Source organism: Chiroxiphia lanceolata, chromosome 19 (assembly GCF_009829145.1).
Source record: "Chiroxiphia lanceolata isolate bChiLan1 chromosome 19, bChiLan1.pri, whole genome shotgun sequence".
In the NCBI taxonomy this organism is placed as follows: Eukaryota; Metazoa; Chordata; class Aves; order Passeriformes; family Pipridae; genus Chiroxiphia; species Chiroxiphia lanceolata.
This window is the reverse complement of record NC_045655.1, coordinates 11,151,161-11,163,628: the sequence shown is the minus strand read 5'-3', so window position 1 is coordinate 11,163,628 and position 12,468 is coordinate 11,151,161. Positions and strand designations below refer to the sequence as shown.

General features: G+C 53.3%; 1 protein-coding gene across 1 annotated transcript; it reads right to left on the bottom strand.

Moving 5' to 3' along the window:
* Positions 1-226: 226 nt before the first annotated feature.
* On the bottom strand, positions 227-4,089 carry SOX9 (SRY-box transcription factor 9). Its single transcript, XM_032706718.1, has 3 exons — positions 3,626-4,089; positions 2,431-2,684; positions 227-1,888 (listed from the first exon to the last, which is right to left on the bottom strand). Exons 1-3 carry the CDS (start codon positions 4,054-4,056, stop codon positions 1,104-1,106), a joined length of 1,470 nt encoding a protein of 489 aa, XP_032562609.1. The 5' UTR covers positions 4,057-4,089; the 3' UTR covers positions 227-1,103.
* Positions 4,090-12,468: the final 8,379 nt, after the last annotated feature.

Genomic DNA, 12,468 nt, shown 5'->3' with positions numbered 1-12,468 from the left:
AAATAATTTAAAGTATCTGTGATGTCCTGCAAGCAGAGAGGAGCCCCTGGACGGGCTTTGCATCAGGCCTGGGGTGGCCAGGGGTGTGCCAGGCAGAGCTGGGGCCCGCTGATTCCCCCGGGGCTGCTTTAAGGCTTCTCCCAGCACCTCGGGCTGGGGCCGAGTTCATTTTCCGTTTTTTTAAAAAAATCTTTTTTTTTTTTTTTTTTTTTTTTTGTGTTGCTTCTTTTTCTTAAGGCTCGAGGTTATTAAAAAATAAAGCGGAGAAACTCTTCTCCTGGCTGGTTTTAGCTACGAGTTAGAAAAATAAAGCCTCTCCCATGCTGGTCCCTGCACAGCCTGAGCGCTGCCCAGCGCTGCCCACGTACAGAGCTTGGTTCCCAGGTCAAAGCACGCTGGTTTAGTTTTATTTTTAGAGAGAAAAAAAAAAAAAAAAGACACTTATCTATACAAAAATACCTCTGACTGCAAGAAGGCCTAGCGCTGCTCCACTAAGTGTCGTTTTTTCTTTTTTTTTTTTTAAGCTGTTGGAAAAATAAGAGCGTCTTAAAAAAATCTCTAAAAAATACGTATAAATCCCCTCGAATTGGTAACGAATCATACACAGTACATACTAAAAATATTTAAAATAGAGAATATTCCTCACAGAGGACTCTGAGTTTTCTCTTTTTTACCCCCCATTTTTTTTTCTTTTTTTTTTTTTTTTCCTTTAATTACTGCTAAAAAAAAAAAAAAAATCATTACAAAAGTCCAGAGAACAAGACAGCTGGGTGGGTTGGGTAGGAATCTCCTCTCCATGCTGGAAGCAGAGTTCAAGTCCAGTCCTTGGCAAGTGTGTACCGAGTTTTGCTGGCTCTCAGGCGGGTCCTGGAGGATGCTGTAGTGCAGAAGGCTCGAGGCGCTCTCTCCTCCCCGCCAGCTTTCACTTGAGCGTCTTTTTAATTATTATTTCAAATTCAGAGAAGGAAAAAAAAAAAGTCTGAAGGAAGTTCTTCTCGCTGCTTTCACGCTTTTCTGATTTTTTTGTTTTGTTTTGTTTTGTTTGTTTGTTTGTTTTTTTCCGGAATTTCTTTTTCTTTCTCTTCCCGCTTTCCTCGGCGGCTTCAGGGCCTGGTGAGCTGCGTGTAGACGGGCTGTTCCCAGTGCTGCGGGCTGTGGGTCTGGGGGATGGAGGGGACCCCCGAAGTGTCTGCAATGGGGGTGTACATGGGGCGCTGCGTGGGGTTCATGTAGGTGAAGGTGGAGTAGAGGCCGCTGCCCTGCCCCGCCGCGTGGCTGTAGTAGGAGCCGGAGTTCTGGTGGTCGGTGTAGTCGTACTGGGAGCGGGTGATGGTGGGGTAGGACGAGCTGTAGTGCTGCAGGTTGAAGGAGCTGTAGTTGATCTGCTGCGGGGAGTGCTGCTGCTGCTCGCTGTAGTGGCTGGGGCTCAGCTGCTCCGTCTTGATGTGCGTCCTCTGCTGCGCCGCCGGGCCCTGCTCCCCGCTCAGCGCGGGCAGCCCGTGCTGCTGCGCCGGGGCCTGCGGCTGCGCCGGGGGCTGCGCCTGCTGCTTGGACATCCACACGTGGCCGGCGCCGCCCGGGGAGCCCGACGTGCTGCTGATGCCGTAGCTGCCCGTGTAGGTGACCTGGCCGGGCTGGCCGTGCGCGGCCGGGCCCCCCGGGTGCCCGTTGGGCGGCAGGTACTGGTCGAACTCGTTGACGTCGAAGGTCTCGATGTTGGAGATGACGTCGCTGCTCAGCTCCCCGATGTCCACGTCTCGGAAGTCGATGTGGGGGGGCTGCCGGCCGCCCTCTTGCAGGGGGCGGCCCTCCCGCTTCAGGTCCTGCTTGCCGGGCTGCGTGTCCGTCTTGGGGGTGGTGGGGGGCGTGGGGGGGCCCTGCGACTGCCCTGTGGGAGGAAGGAAGGGGGACAGGGGTGAGGGGGGTGTCGCTGTGATAACTCAGTTAATGGTTAACCCCCCCCACGGGGGGCAGGGGAGCAGGGGCTGCGGTCGTGTGGGGTAACTCTTCCAGGTGTGAGGGGCTCAGCCATGAGCCCTGTCGGCACCAGCCTACTGCACTGGGTGAAATAACTGAGCCCTCAGACGTGAGCTGTAACGTGGGCCAAGCTTTTAGGGTGCTTTTTATTTATTTATTTATTTATTTAAAAGCGTAACTTTACGTTTCTCACGTGCACGGGGTGAGGGGGGGAGTGTGTGGAATTGGCTGCAGTGGCACCTGCCCGTGCCACGGGCAAAGCTTGTGGGCAGCTCTGCCCCCTCTCCTGATGCGGCTGCCCCCCTTCTCACTGCATTTCTGGGTCTCCTTTTCCCTCCCTTACCCGATCCCAGCCGGTTTGGGCTGCAACTTTTGATTAGGCTGCAACTTTCCTTAGGGAGCTGTAGCTGCGCCGTTCCCCCCCAGATGCCTCGTGGGTGCGTGGGTACCTACCCGAGTGCTCCCCGGGGGAGTGCACCTCGCTGATGCTGGAGGACGACTGCGGGGAGTCGGCCTGCAGCGCCTTGAAGATGGCGTTGGGGGAGATGTGGGTCTGCTCCGAGCCCTCCTCCTGCTCCGACTGCCCGTTCTTCACCGACTTTCTCCGCCGCGGCTGGTACTTGTAGTCGGGATGGTCCTTCTTGTGCTGCACCCGCAGCCGCTCTGCCTCCTCCACGAAGGGACGCTTCTCGCTCTCGTTCAGCAGCCTGGGGGGGACAGGGGGGGTGCGAGGGGTCAGCTGTGGCTCGGGGGGGGGCATTAGCGCGTTAACACCAGCTCACGTCTCTCCCCTGGATCTCCCCGCTGGCGATGCAAAGTCCCCCACGATGCCGAGCCCCCTGCATGCTGGTTGTCACCCCCCAGGTTGCTTCAGCGGCCAGGCAAGAGGTGCAGGAGCTGCACCGGGGTCCAGCCCTCGCCCTCCCCACCCCGTGGGCACATGTCCCTGTCCCCGGGTGCTTTGGGGACAGCCCCATCGCTGCCTGCCAGGGCCAGGTTTGCTCACCCATTTCTCCTTCTGCCACAAATTTAGGATCTCCCCCCCCCGCCCCCTTGTGCAGTCACAGAGCGCGCGGCGGCCAGGTGACTCACTTGCCTCCTGTTTTTCTCCCCTCCCTGCCTTATTTTGGCAGTCGGAGGACACCCGGCCATGCGCCACTCGCCGCCGCCACCCACCTGGGGCTTGGCACCGCCGCCCCCTCCCCGCGCCCCGCATCGCCCCCCTCCCGCACTCCCTCCCCTCCCGGCCCGAGCTGATGCAATCCCCAAACCCATCATTTCCTCTGGACCCGGGAGCACAAACAAACAGCGGCCGGGGCAGCCCCCGCTCGCACGGCCCGGGGGGCTCCGCCAGCCCCCGCACGGTCCCCCCCGCCCCGAGCATCGCTCGGGGAAAAGAAACCGCTTCCAAGACCAGAAAGCGGCCACGGGAAACCGCTTTCCCTACTTTCCCTCTACTGTTCTGGCTTCTCTTGCGCCAAACAAGTTCGCCAGCACATGCAAAAGTTTTCAGCGACTCTTCCAGGCTGGGAACATCCTCTGCCTCCCGCGACCGCTGGTCCAGGCTGGAGCGGGCTCTGCAGCCGCAGCCCCCGCAGCATCCCGCGGTCCCCCCCGGCATCATCCCGCGTCCCGGCCCCGCGCTCACCTCCAGAGCTTGCCCAGGGTCTTGCTGAGCTCGGCGTTGTGCAGATGCGGGTACTGGTCCGCCAGCTTCCTGCGGGCCGCCTGCGCCCACACCATGAAGGCGTTCATGGGTCTCTTCACGTGCGGCTTGTTCTTGCTGGAGCCGTTCACCCGCACCGGCATCGGCACCAGGGTCCAGTCGTAGCCCTTCAGCACCTGGCTCACCGCCTCCCGGATGCACACCGGGAACTTGTCCTCGTCGTTCTCCTTCTTCAGGTCCGGGTCCCCCTTGGGGAAGGTGTTTTCTTGGGGTCTGGTGTTCTCCGTGTCCGACCCGGATCCAGAGGGACAGGGGGACCCGGCGGAGTCATCCGACATAGTGGGGCTGGGGGCGTCGGAGATACATTTGTCCTGCTCTTCTGTCATTTTCATGAAAGGGTCGAGGAGATTCATGCGAGAAAGCGGCCGGGGGGGGATCAAGGGACGAAAAAAAGTTTTGCCTTTTTGTTTTTTCTTTTTTTTTAAGAAAATCGAAAAAGTCGAGCGCTAAGTGGGCGGGGAAGAGTTAAAAAAGGCAAAACTCAGGGAGAAACGAAGCGGCAGCTTCGAAACCAGCGGCGGGGGAAAAGAAAGAGCCGGCAAAGAAAAAAAAAAAAAAAGAAGAAAAAGTCGGCGAAAACTTTTTTATTACTTTTCAGTCAAAAAAAAAAGGAAAAAAAGATTAAAAACAAAAAGACGGAAAAAAAAAAAAAGCGAAAAAACCCAAAAAACTCCAGAACGAGGAGGAAGGGGAAGAAGAGGAAACTTTTTCTCGCCGTCGCGGAGCGGTCGCGGGCCCGTGTAAGGGGGTGGAGGGGAAGGGAGGGGAGGGGCAGCCCCGCCGGTCTCCAGCGCGGGCTCTGCGGCCGCGACGCGGGGCCGCGCCTTTAAATAGCCCCGCGCGGGGCCGCGCGCGGGGGCGGGGGGGCCGCGCTCGGCCAATGGGAGCGCGGCGCGCGGGGGCCGCGGCCGCCGCCATTGGCCGGGGCCCCCCGCGCGCGCTCGCGGAGGGGGCGGGGCCGCGGTGCTGGAGAGGGGGGGGGGACACACGCGCACACACGCGCGGGAGGGGCCGCGGGAGCGCGCACGGGACACCCCCATTTACCCCCCATCCCATCCCATCCCATCCCACTCCATCCCATCCCATCCCATCCCAGCGCCGCAGCTCCCGGGAAAGCAGCAGCGGTGGGCAGAGCGGAGCGGGGGGGGAACCCCCCCCTCTATCCCATCCCGTCCCGTCCCATCCCATCCCACTGCTGCTGCTTTCCCGGGGGGGGGTGTCCCCGCGAATTCCCCCCGCGGTGGCGGCGGGACCCGCGCCCGTCCCGAGAGGGCGCCAGAGGCTCAGGAACGGCGCAAAGGGAGCGGGGGAGGGGGGTGCGGGGGTGTCGGTCCGTCCCGTCCCGGTGCCGCCCCCGCGGGGGCAGAGGGGGTGGGGAACCCGAACTACCCCAAAAATACCCCGAATTGCTTTTTTCTTTTCTTTTTTTTTATTTTTCTTTTTCGCTTTCTTAAAACTTTTTTTGGGGGGGGGCGTTCGGCGCGTCCCCTCCCGCGCTGCGACACCTCCGCGTCCCCCTTTATTATTATTATTATTACTCTTTATAACTCTTTTTATTTATATGTTATTATAATATTATTATCTATTTATTCTTCTATATCTATTTCTCAGCCCAGTGGTCCCGTCTCGTCCTTCCCCGCGGGGCCGGACCGGGCTCGGCTGCTGCACCGTGTGGGACCCGCATCCCTTTCCCGCATCCCTTTCCCGCAGCAGCCCAGGCTGGAGACTCTGCGGTGGAAGGAGCGGCCTCCCCCCTTCTTCCCCCCCCCAAAAAAAAAAATTTTTGCCGAGTTGACCAACTTTTTGTCATCGAAACAAGCCAACAAAAGCGAAGGAGCGCCGGGAGCTTCCCGGCGTTATCTGTGAATAAGCGCAAATATTTCTCTCAACAGAAATAACCTTTATGGATTTCTGTGGATCACACGGTCTCATTTTCATTAGCAAGCGGCCCTTCCGCGCGGATAAGGATTAAACCTGAGGGATGCTGGCGGCGGAGGGGTCACTCTGAGTCATTATCTAGGTGGGCAATAAAGCAGATCCCGTTTTTAAGGTTCCAGGAGAGGGGGGTTTGGTGGCAGCTGTTGAGTGCGAAGGCAGCTCCAAAGCTGCCCCCCCTTCCCGCCTCCCTCCCCTTCGCCCTGGGCTCCGCAGCGTGTTCGGGGGGGAGAGACCTTCGACCGGTTCTCCCTTTACAAACTGCGCAGCCCGTAATTTTTCATTTCAACTCGAGCGTTAAAGTTGGGGCTTTATCGAAGCTGCTTTAATTTGCTGCTTTAATTCGCAGCCTTTGTCCCGCCGGACAATCCTCGGGGCAGCGGCCGCTCGGGGCCGTGTCCCGGCGGGGATCCCGTATCGCGATTGTCGCCGTCACCTTAACGAGGGGGTTCGAAGGGATTGGAAACGGCACGTGAAAAAAAAAAAAAAAAAAAGGTATATTAAAAAAAAAAAAGAAAAAGGCGACAGGGAAGGAGCTCTGAATAAACGCAGTTGAAACCCTCTCCTTGGTAGACCCTGGTTGTCTTTAGCTTTCCCTGAGATTATGATGATGATGATTATTATTATAATTTTTTTTTTTTTTTTTGCTTGCAAAGTTTTGGGAAGTAGTTTTTTCTTTGGGTGAGTTTAAAGGTAAGTGTCTGTCCTCTTTCCAGAGCCTTTGTCTGAAGGAACAGGGGGACTGTAGGGTTTTTCTTCGTGAGAGTTTGGGGTTTCTTGTGCCTGAAACACGGAGGACGCTTTTCCCAGCGTTATATTTCTTTACTTTGCTAAATATTCAGTGGTCCTGGAGAAGATCTGCTGAGTTTTGTATCGTTGTTTGCAGTGAAACAGGTAAATTTAGAGCAAAAGAGGTAATTCTGAATGGTTTTCCCTTGGTAATTTCAGCTCTAGGCTAGTGCATGATGGAATTTAGCTCAACAAATCTCGTTTAATATGCATGTTTGTTATAGGACATCAAAGAAAACGCAGGCAGTAGATTGTTCTTATCTCAGCTGGAGCTGCTGTGGCAAAAATCTGAACAAATGTACCTGGAGGAGAAAAATATGGTGACAACAGATTGTTCCATGGCTTTGCTGCTGATTGGCAGAGATAAACACGAGAACAATTTGGGAGGATAATTGATTTAATGAAAAGTGTAATAATTAGAACATTTTTCATTCTGAAAGTCCATCTGCTGAAAGGGACTCTGCCTTTTCATCCCCCAACAGGCTGTTTTAACCAAAGAAAGTGGTTTGACAAGTTTGAACAATAAACAAAAGAGAAATGGGAAAGAGCTTTCCAGTTATTGTGTGTGATTTTATAATTTCTGGATTATTATTTTTAATTCCTGTTCGATGGACTATTTAGACAACGTGGACAAGCTGATTAATCACAGTCGTTTTGCAGGGTTAGAAGTTTCCTTTGGAGCGGCTGAGCTGCTGCTGCTTTCCCGTCAGGATGGAAGTTTTCTTTTCTTTTGAAAGAATTAACATTGTTTTACCCTAAGTGGCGAGCTCAGATATCAGGAAAGATTGTTAGCGAGGATTAGAGCCCTCGTTTGATGGCTTTTTTCCTGCCTTGTGCTACATCAAATCACTGTTTTTTAGGAAATAATCTTTCCAAGTGGAGTGGAGGAGACGGGAGTTTGGGCAGCAGAGGGAACAGCACCGTGTGGGGCTTTTGGGGGAGGTTTTTCTCTCAGAACTTATGGTGTTGATGCGCCTCAGATCAGCTGTGCTGGAGTAAGATCTGGTTTATTGGTGTTTGGTGGCATCTGGGGGGGTTTGATCCAGCTCCCTGGTGAAGTCCAGCCTCTCCCTGGCCATGGGGTGGGTGTTGGACGGGCGGTGGCTTCACCAGGGATGTTGTGATGTCACCCCGTCCCCTCTGACCTCACACAGGCCAGCAGAGCCTCCGTGCCCCGCCACGAATCCCCCAGGGGGTGAGAAATCCAGGGAGAAGCTGGTGCTGCCTCCCAGTCCTGGGAAAGGCTTTTTGCGATGGGTATGAAATGGGAAGGTTTGGCTTAGAGTGGAATTCCCTGAAACAAAAGCATTCCCGCAGCCTCTCTCTCAATTTCGATATCAAAACTCTGTCACTCGCTGATCAATGGCACAAAACGTGAAATTCCAGATGGGGCCGTGCCTTTGGATGGTTTTCTCCCGTGCCTTTGGACGCGGCTCTCGGCAGGGGAGGTGCTGAGTGCAGGGCAGTAATTATCACCCTCTGTCACCCCCTCCCAAAGAGGGCCATTTCCCTCGGTGTGGGAGCAGTGCTGCATCCCAGCACCCACAGCAATGCTCCCACGCTCGGGCTTTCCCCCCCGTGCTGCAGGAGGGCTGTGAGCTGGGAGGGCTCAGCCGTGTCCTCTGTCGCCGCTCAACCTTCTCCCGCCCGGCGCAAAACCTTCGTGTTTCAGCCCATTTTTCTCCCATCCCCTTTTCCCAGCCGTGGTCGGGCCTCCAGGGCAGGGATCCCACGTTGTGCCAATCCAGGTGTTACTGCCTTAAGTGCCAGAAGAGTTCCTGCTGCAGGGATGAAACCTGTGCTCTGTTTTTGGGCTCACCTGCCCGAGAGCTGTGGCACCATCCCCAGGACACGGGGTTGGTGTTGAACCCCTTCTGAGGTGGCCCTTGACATTGTGTCGTATTCCAGCTGGTCCAGAGGTGTTGGACACCTCTGCCACGGCCTCCCCAGCAGGGTTTGCACAGGGTTGTCCTTTTTTGTCCTGTATCTATTTATTTTTCAAAAGCCCCAGGGTTTCTCAGGCACATTCTGGCACGTCCTTATCAGAAGGTCATTGCACAGTGAAAAAAAAAAGGAGATAAAGGGCAGTAGCCGATGGGTGATGTATTGGGGGCAGAATTGTCTTTAATTTTGTTAATCCAGCTGAGAATTCCATAGTATTTTATATTTATGTCATTGTATTAATTTTTAAAGTTTATTTTTCTGCCTCGTCGTGCTAATACACGACCCTCAAAAGCTGCTGTGCCCTGAGCTGGAGACAACACATTTGTGATTTAAGCTTGACAAATCTTGGCCTGGGAATGGGTGAGAAAACCAGTGGGCAGGCATTTTTTTCCCCCTTTTTCTGTATATAAGGTAACCAGGAGCCTGAAGACTCCGAGGCAAGTGGCTGAAAGATATTTGGTTTTAATTCATGCCTAAAAATCCCACCCTGATGGACTCGCTCTGTGAAGTGAAAGAAGTTGAGGAGTTTCAGAGGAATAATCCCAGTGCTGTGGTGAAATGATCCCGATTATTTCCAGGCTGGGTGGCAGCGTTAATGTGACCACGTCTGTCTGTTTTAGCCATTAAATACCTGCACACTCATCGGGGCTGGTCAAGCAGCAGCACTTGAAATCGTGTGGAGATTTATTTACCACTTAAAAAATAATCCTGGGAAGGCGAAGCCGCCGGGGGCCAGATCCTGCTGGGGAGGGAGTCAGAGTTGGGGGGAGTCTTGGAGGTGGCGGAAAAGGAATTGTGAGCAGAGAAAGGCTGGTTTCCCTTGGAAAAAAGCTTTGGAAGTGCTAAAAATCTGAGAAAAAGAGGTGGAAAATGGGGATTTTTTGCTTTTCTACCAAGAAATACCAGCGCTGATGGGCAGCTCCCCAGTTTGCGGAGCTGCTCCCCCCCAGGAAAACCCAGGGGTGGATTTACCCTCACTCCCATTTTGGGGTCGGGATCTCCGAGCTCTGGAGGAGTTTGAACATTCCCTGGCTCCGGCACAGCCTCCACCATAGCGAGGAGGAGAAAGAACCTCTTTGCTGTTCCCTTCCCTTTCTCCCACAGCTGGAAAACCGCCGCGCGCAACCTTGGACTTCGCAAACGCTCTTGTTATTTTTTTTTCTTTTTTTCTTTTTTTTTTACTTCTGGAGATTAAAGTGCTCCATTTGGGGAGTGGAGTGTTTATTTATTTATTTATTTATTTGTCTATTTATTTATTTGCTCGCAGGCGTTTTGGCCCCGAGCTCTGCGACCTTGGCTAAATGGAAAATTCGTCCGTCTCGGTTAAAGCGGGATGGAAATACCCTCCCCAAAGTGGCTTTTTCCCCCCTTCCCAAAGGTGTTTTTTTTTTTTTTTTCCCCTCTCCTAAGAGAAAAAGAGGAGAATTATTAATTTCTTCTTCCTCCCCCCGCCCCAAGGTGCACCTTTAGCTTGTGGGAGCACTTTTGGCCTGACCAGCCGTGCCCGTTGTGCTGCTGGCGGTGGCTTTGCCCCGTGTTCCAGGCACAGCACCCCCCAGATGTCAGCCGGGGCTGGAAGTGCTTCCCCATCAGATGCAAAGATAAATCAATCTGGTTCGAATCACTCGAGGGGGGAAAAGTGATCAAAGCCAAAAGCAAAGCTCCAGTAATGAGGACAAAAGACGGGGTTTCCATTCGTAACAATACGAGCTCTCCAGAAAGGGCAAAAAGCCCTGGGGGGAACGCTGGAAGCGAGTGATCACTGTCATCTTCTCCCTATTTTTATCCATTTTTTCCTGTAAATGAATGGTACAGCATCAGTGTCACAGTCTGTGGTCACTGTGCCATCAGCCTCTGGGCACCGTGAAATCTCCCTCTCTCAGCGACGTTAAAGAGAAGCAGAATTTCTTTAGGAGGCGTAAAACCCGCTTAATAAATTTTAAAAAGCCCCAATCTCTCAACCCCAACACAGCCCCTGGTGGATGTCAATTTTTACACGTCTCTGTGTTTCCAGCTTTATTTTGACCATTTTGTCCCCCCCAGCCCCTCTCTGGCGAGCAGCAGGTCGGGTGCAGGGTGAATTGAGCCGCTGTGCGGATCCCGCGCGATGCTCCGCGCTCAACATCCCCACAAATAAACGGCCGTCATTTTAAACCGGCCCTATTCTGTTTTCCGAGCGATAGTTCAAATTACACGGCCCCGGCAACAGCTCACAAGAAATCCATCAGAACTGGAAAGGGGAATAAAACTGCCATTCTCTGTACCTGTTTGTGCAGCTCCTCGCTAATGCGGGGAGAGCCCGACTGTTTATTTGGAGAAGTAAAGTTGTGGAAATATACTTGGAGGGTGTAATGTGGACAGCACGTGTTTCTGGGAGCTACCTGAAGTCTGTGTCCTAATGGCTTGCAGATGTCCCCGGGTCACAGATTTCCTATGGGCCAGTGGCAGCGCCCACCCCTCCCGCTCGTCAAATTAAAAAAAAAGAAATTAAAAAAAAAAAAGGAGAGGAGGGGGGAGAGGATGGGGTTTGGAGGGGGGGGACCCGGCTTCTGGAACTTGTAAAATTGTTTGTTTGGGTTGTTTCCAGCTCCCATCCCAGCGCTGCTCCTGAGTGATTTGGAAATTCTAGCTGCCAGGTCCATGTTGGGGTGGAACGATGATTTATTTGAAAAATAGAGAAATCTGCTATGGGATCACTTCGAGTTTGCTCAGGGTGGGGAGTTTATTTACACTGGGATTATTTATGTAAAAAAACCTGCAGTTTTCTCTACTGAGTAATAAACAGGGATTTGTTTTAGTTATATATATATATATTTAAAGACAGACTCACGTATGCAGGCAGCCCTAGAGCTGGGTCTTGCTGTCCTCTCTCTATGCCAAGCGCAGAACTTTGTGCCCAGGCACTCTATAAATATTTTATTTTGCATAGGCCATAAATCTTGAGACGTGTCTAAGAATTTAGATAATTTTTTCGTGGTTTGTGCTGTATTTCTTCCCCGGGGCTGTGGGGAAGGGGGTGCTCAGGGCCCCCCTCCCTTCTCGGTGTGTGAGTCCCATCCTGTACCTGGTGCCACCCCGGGGGTGCTGAACCCACCACGCTCTGGGCTCGTTCTGCTGAAACTTGGGCCCATTTTTCCCTGGTGCCTCTGCAGTTGGATGTGGCCGTGTCTCTCCATCCCTTAGGGACGGGATGCAACCCCAGGAGTGAGCACTGAGCCTTTTCCCAGCCGCTGCTGAATGTGGGACACCATTTTCCTGCTCCCCAGGGATGCTGAGGGTGCTCCATCCCGGGATCTCCCAGCAGCTCCCAGCCTCCTCTTCCCCTGGGAAATCCTTCCAAGGGATTTTTAAGGTGCCTGTTTTTGGTGGTGGCAGCTCGATGGCATTGCTGGCACGGGGTACTCAGGGCTGGTGGGTTGTTCCCAGCATCCCTGACGCGTTCTTGGTGCTTCCCTCCTTTCCTCCCTTTTTTGCCCCGTGCTGATAATTCCGGGAGTTTTCCACGGGGGGTTGGGATGAGCACCACGAGCCTTGTTCAGGAGGTGCTGACATGAAATCCCAGCTGATTTTAGATGCCTGCCCTGGGGCTGGACTGGGATCCAGGTCTCCATCCCAACCTGGAGGGACAAGAGGCAGGACAGCCCAGGAGCCGCTCGGGTGCTGCTTTAATTTCTCTCCCAATCACTGCATAATCCACAAACAGAACTGCTTTTTGATCTGTTTATTTATTTACTTTTAATTTAACAATTTGCAGAGGAGGAGAATTCATTCGATTTCCCTCCTGCTTTCCTTTGCTGGAGTGGCAAGGAAGCAGGAAGGGCTGTTGCAGGAGCAGCTCATGGTGAGAAGAAAAATAGCTCAACACTCGTGGTGTTAAAATTACTGGAGCAAAGGAGAAGGAGATAGAAAAGCAGAAGTGGGGAGGGCAGGGAGTACTGGTTTTTCTGCGTCTGTCTCTCTACCTGCCTCTCCTACCTGTGACAGATTAGAAATATGCTCTGGCCATTTAGCTTGGCAAAAATTGTGCTTTTTTTTTTTTTTTTGCACGAACATGAGAAAAAAACTCATCCTGCTGCTAAGTGGGAAAAGTTTATTCT

What these genes read in the sequence shown, in the direction of transcription:
- SOX9 (XM_032706718.1), bottom strand. Translation starts at nt 4,056, where the DNA reads ATGAATCTCCTCGACCCTTTCATGAAAATGACAGAAGAGCAGGACAAA. An exon ending in ACCCTGGGCAAGCTCTGGAG is followed by an intron (nt 2,685 to 3,625) that starts GTGAGCGCGGGG and finishes TGTCCCCCCCAG; the next exon opens with GCTGCTGAACGAGAGCGAGA. An exon ending in CTCCCCCGGGGAGCACTCGG is followed by an intron (nt 1,889 to 2,430) that starts GTAGGTACCCAC and finishes TTCCTCCCACAG; the next exon opens with GGCAGTCGCAGGGCCCCCCC.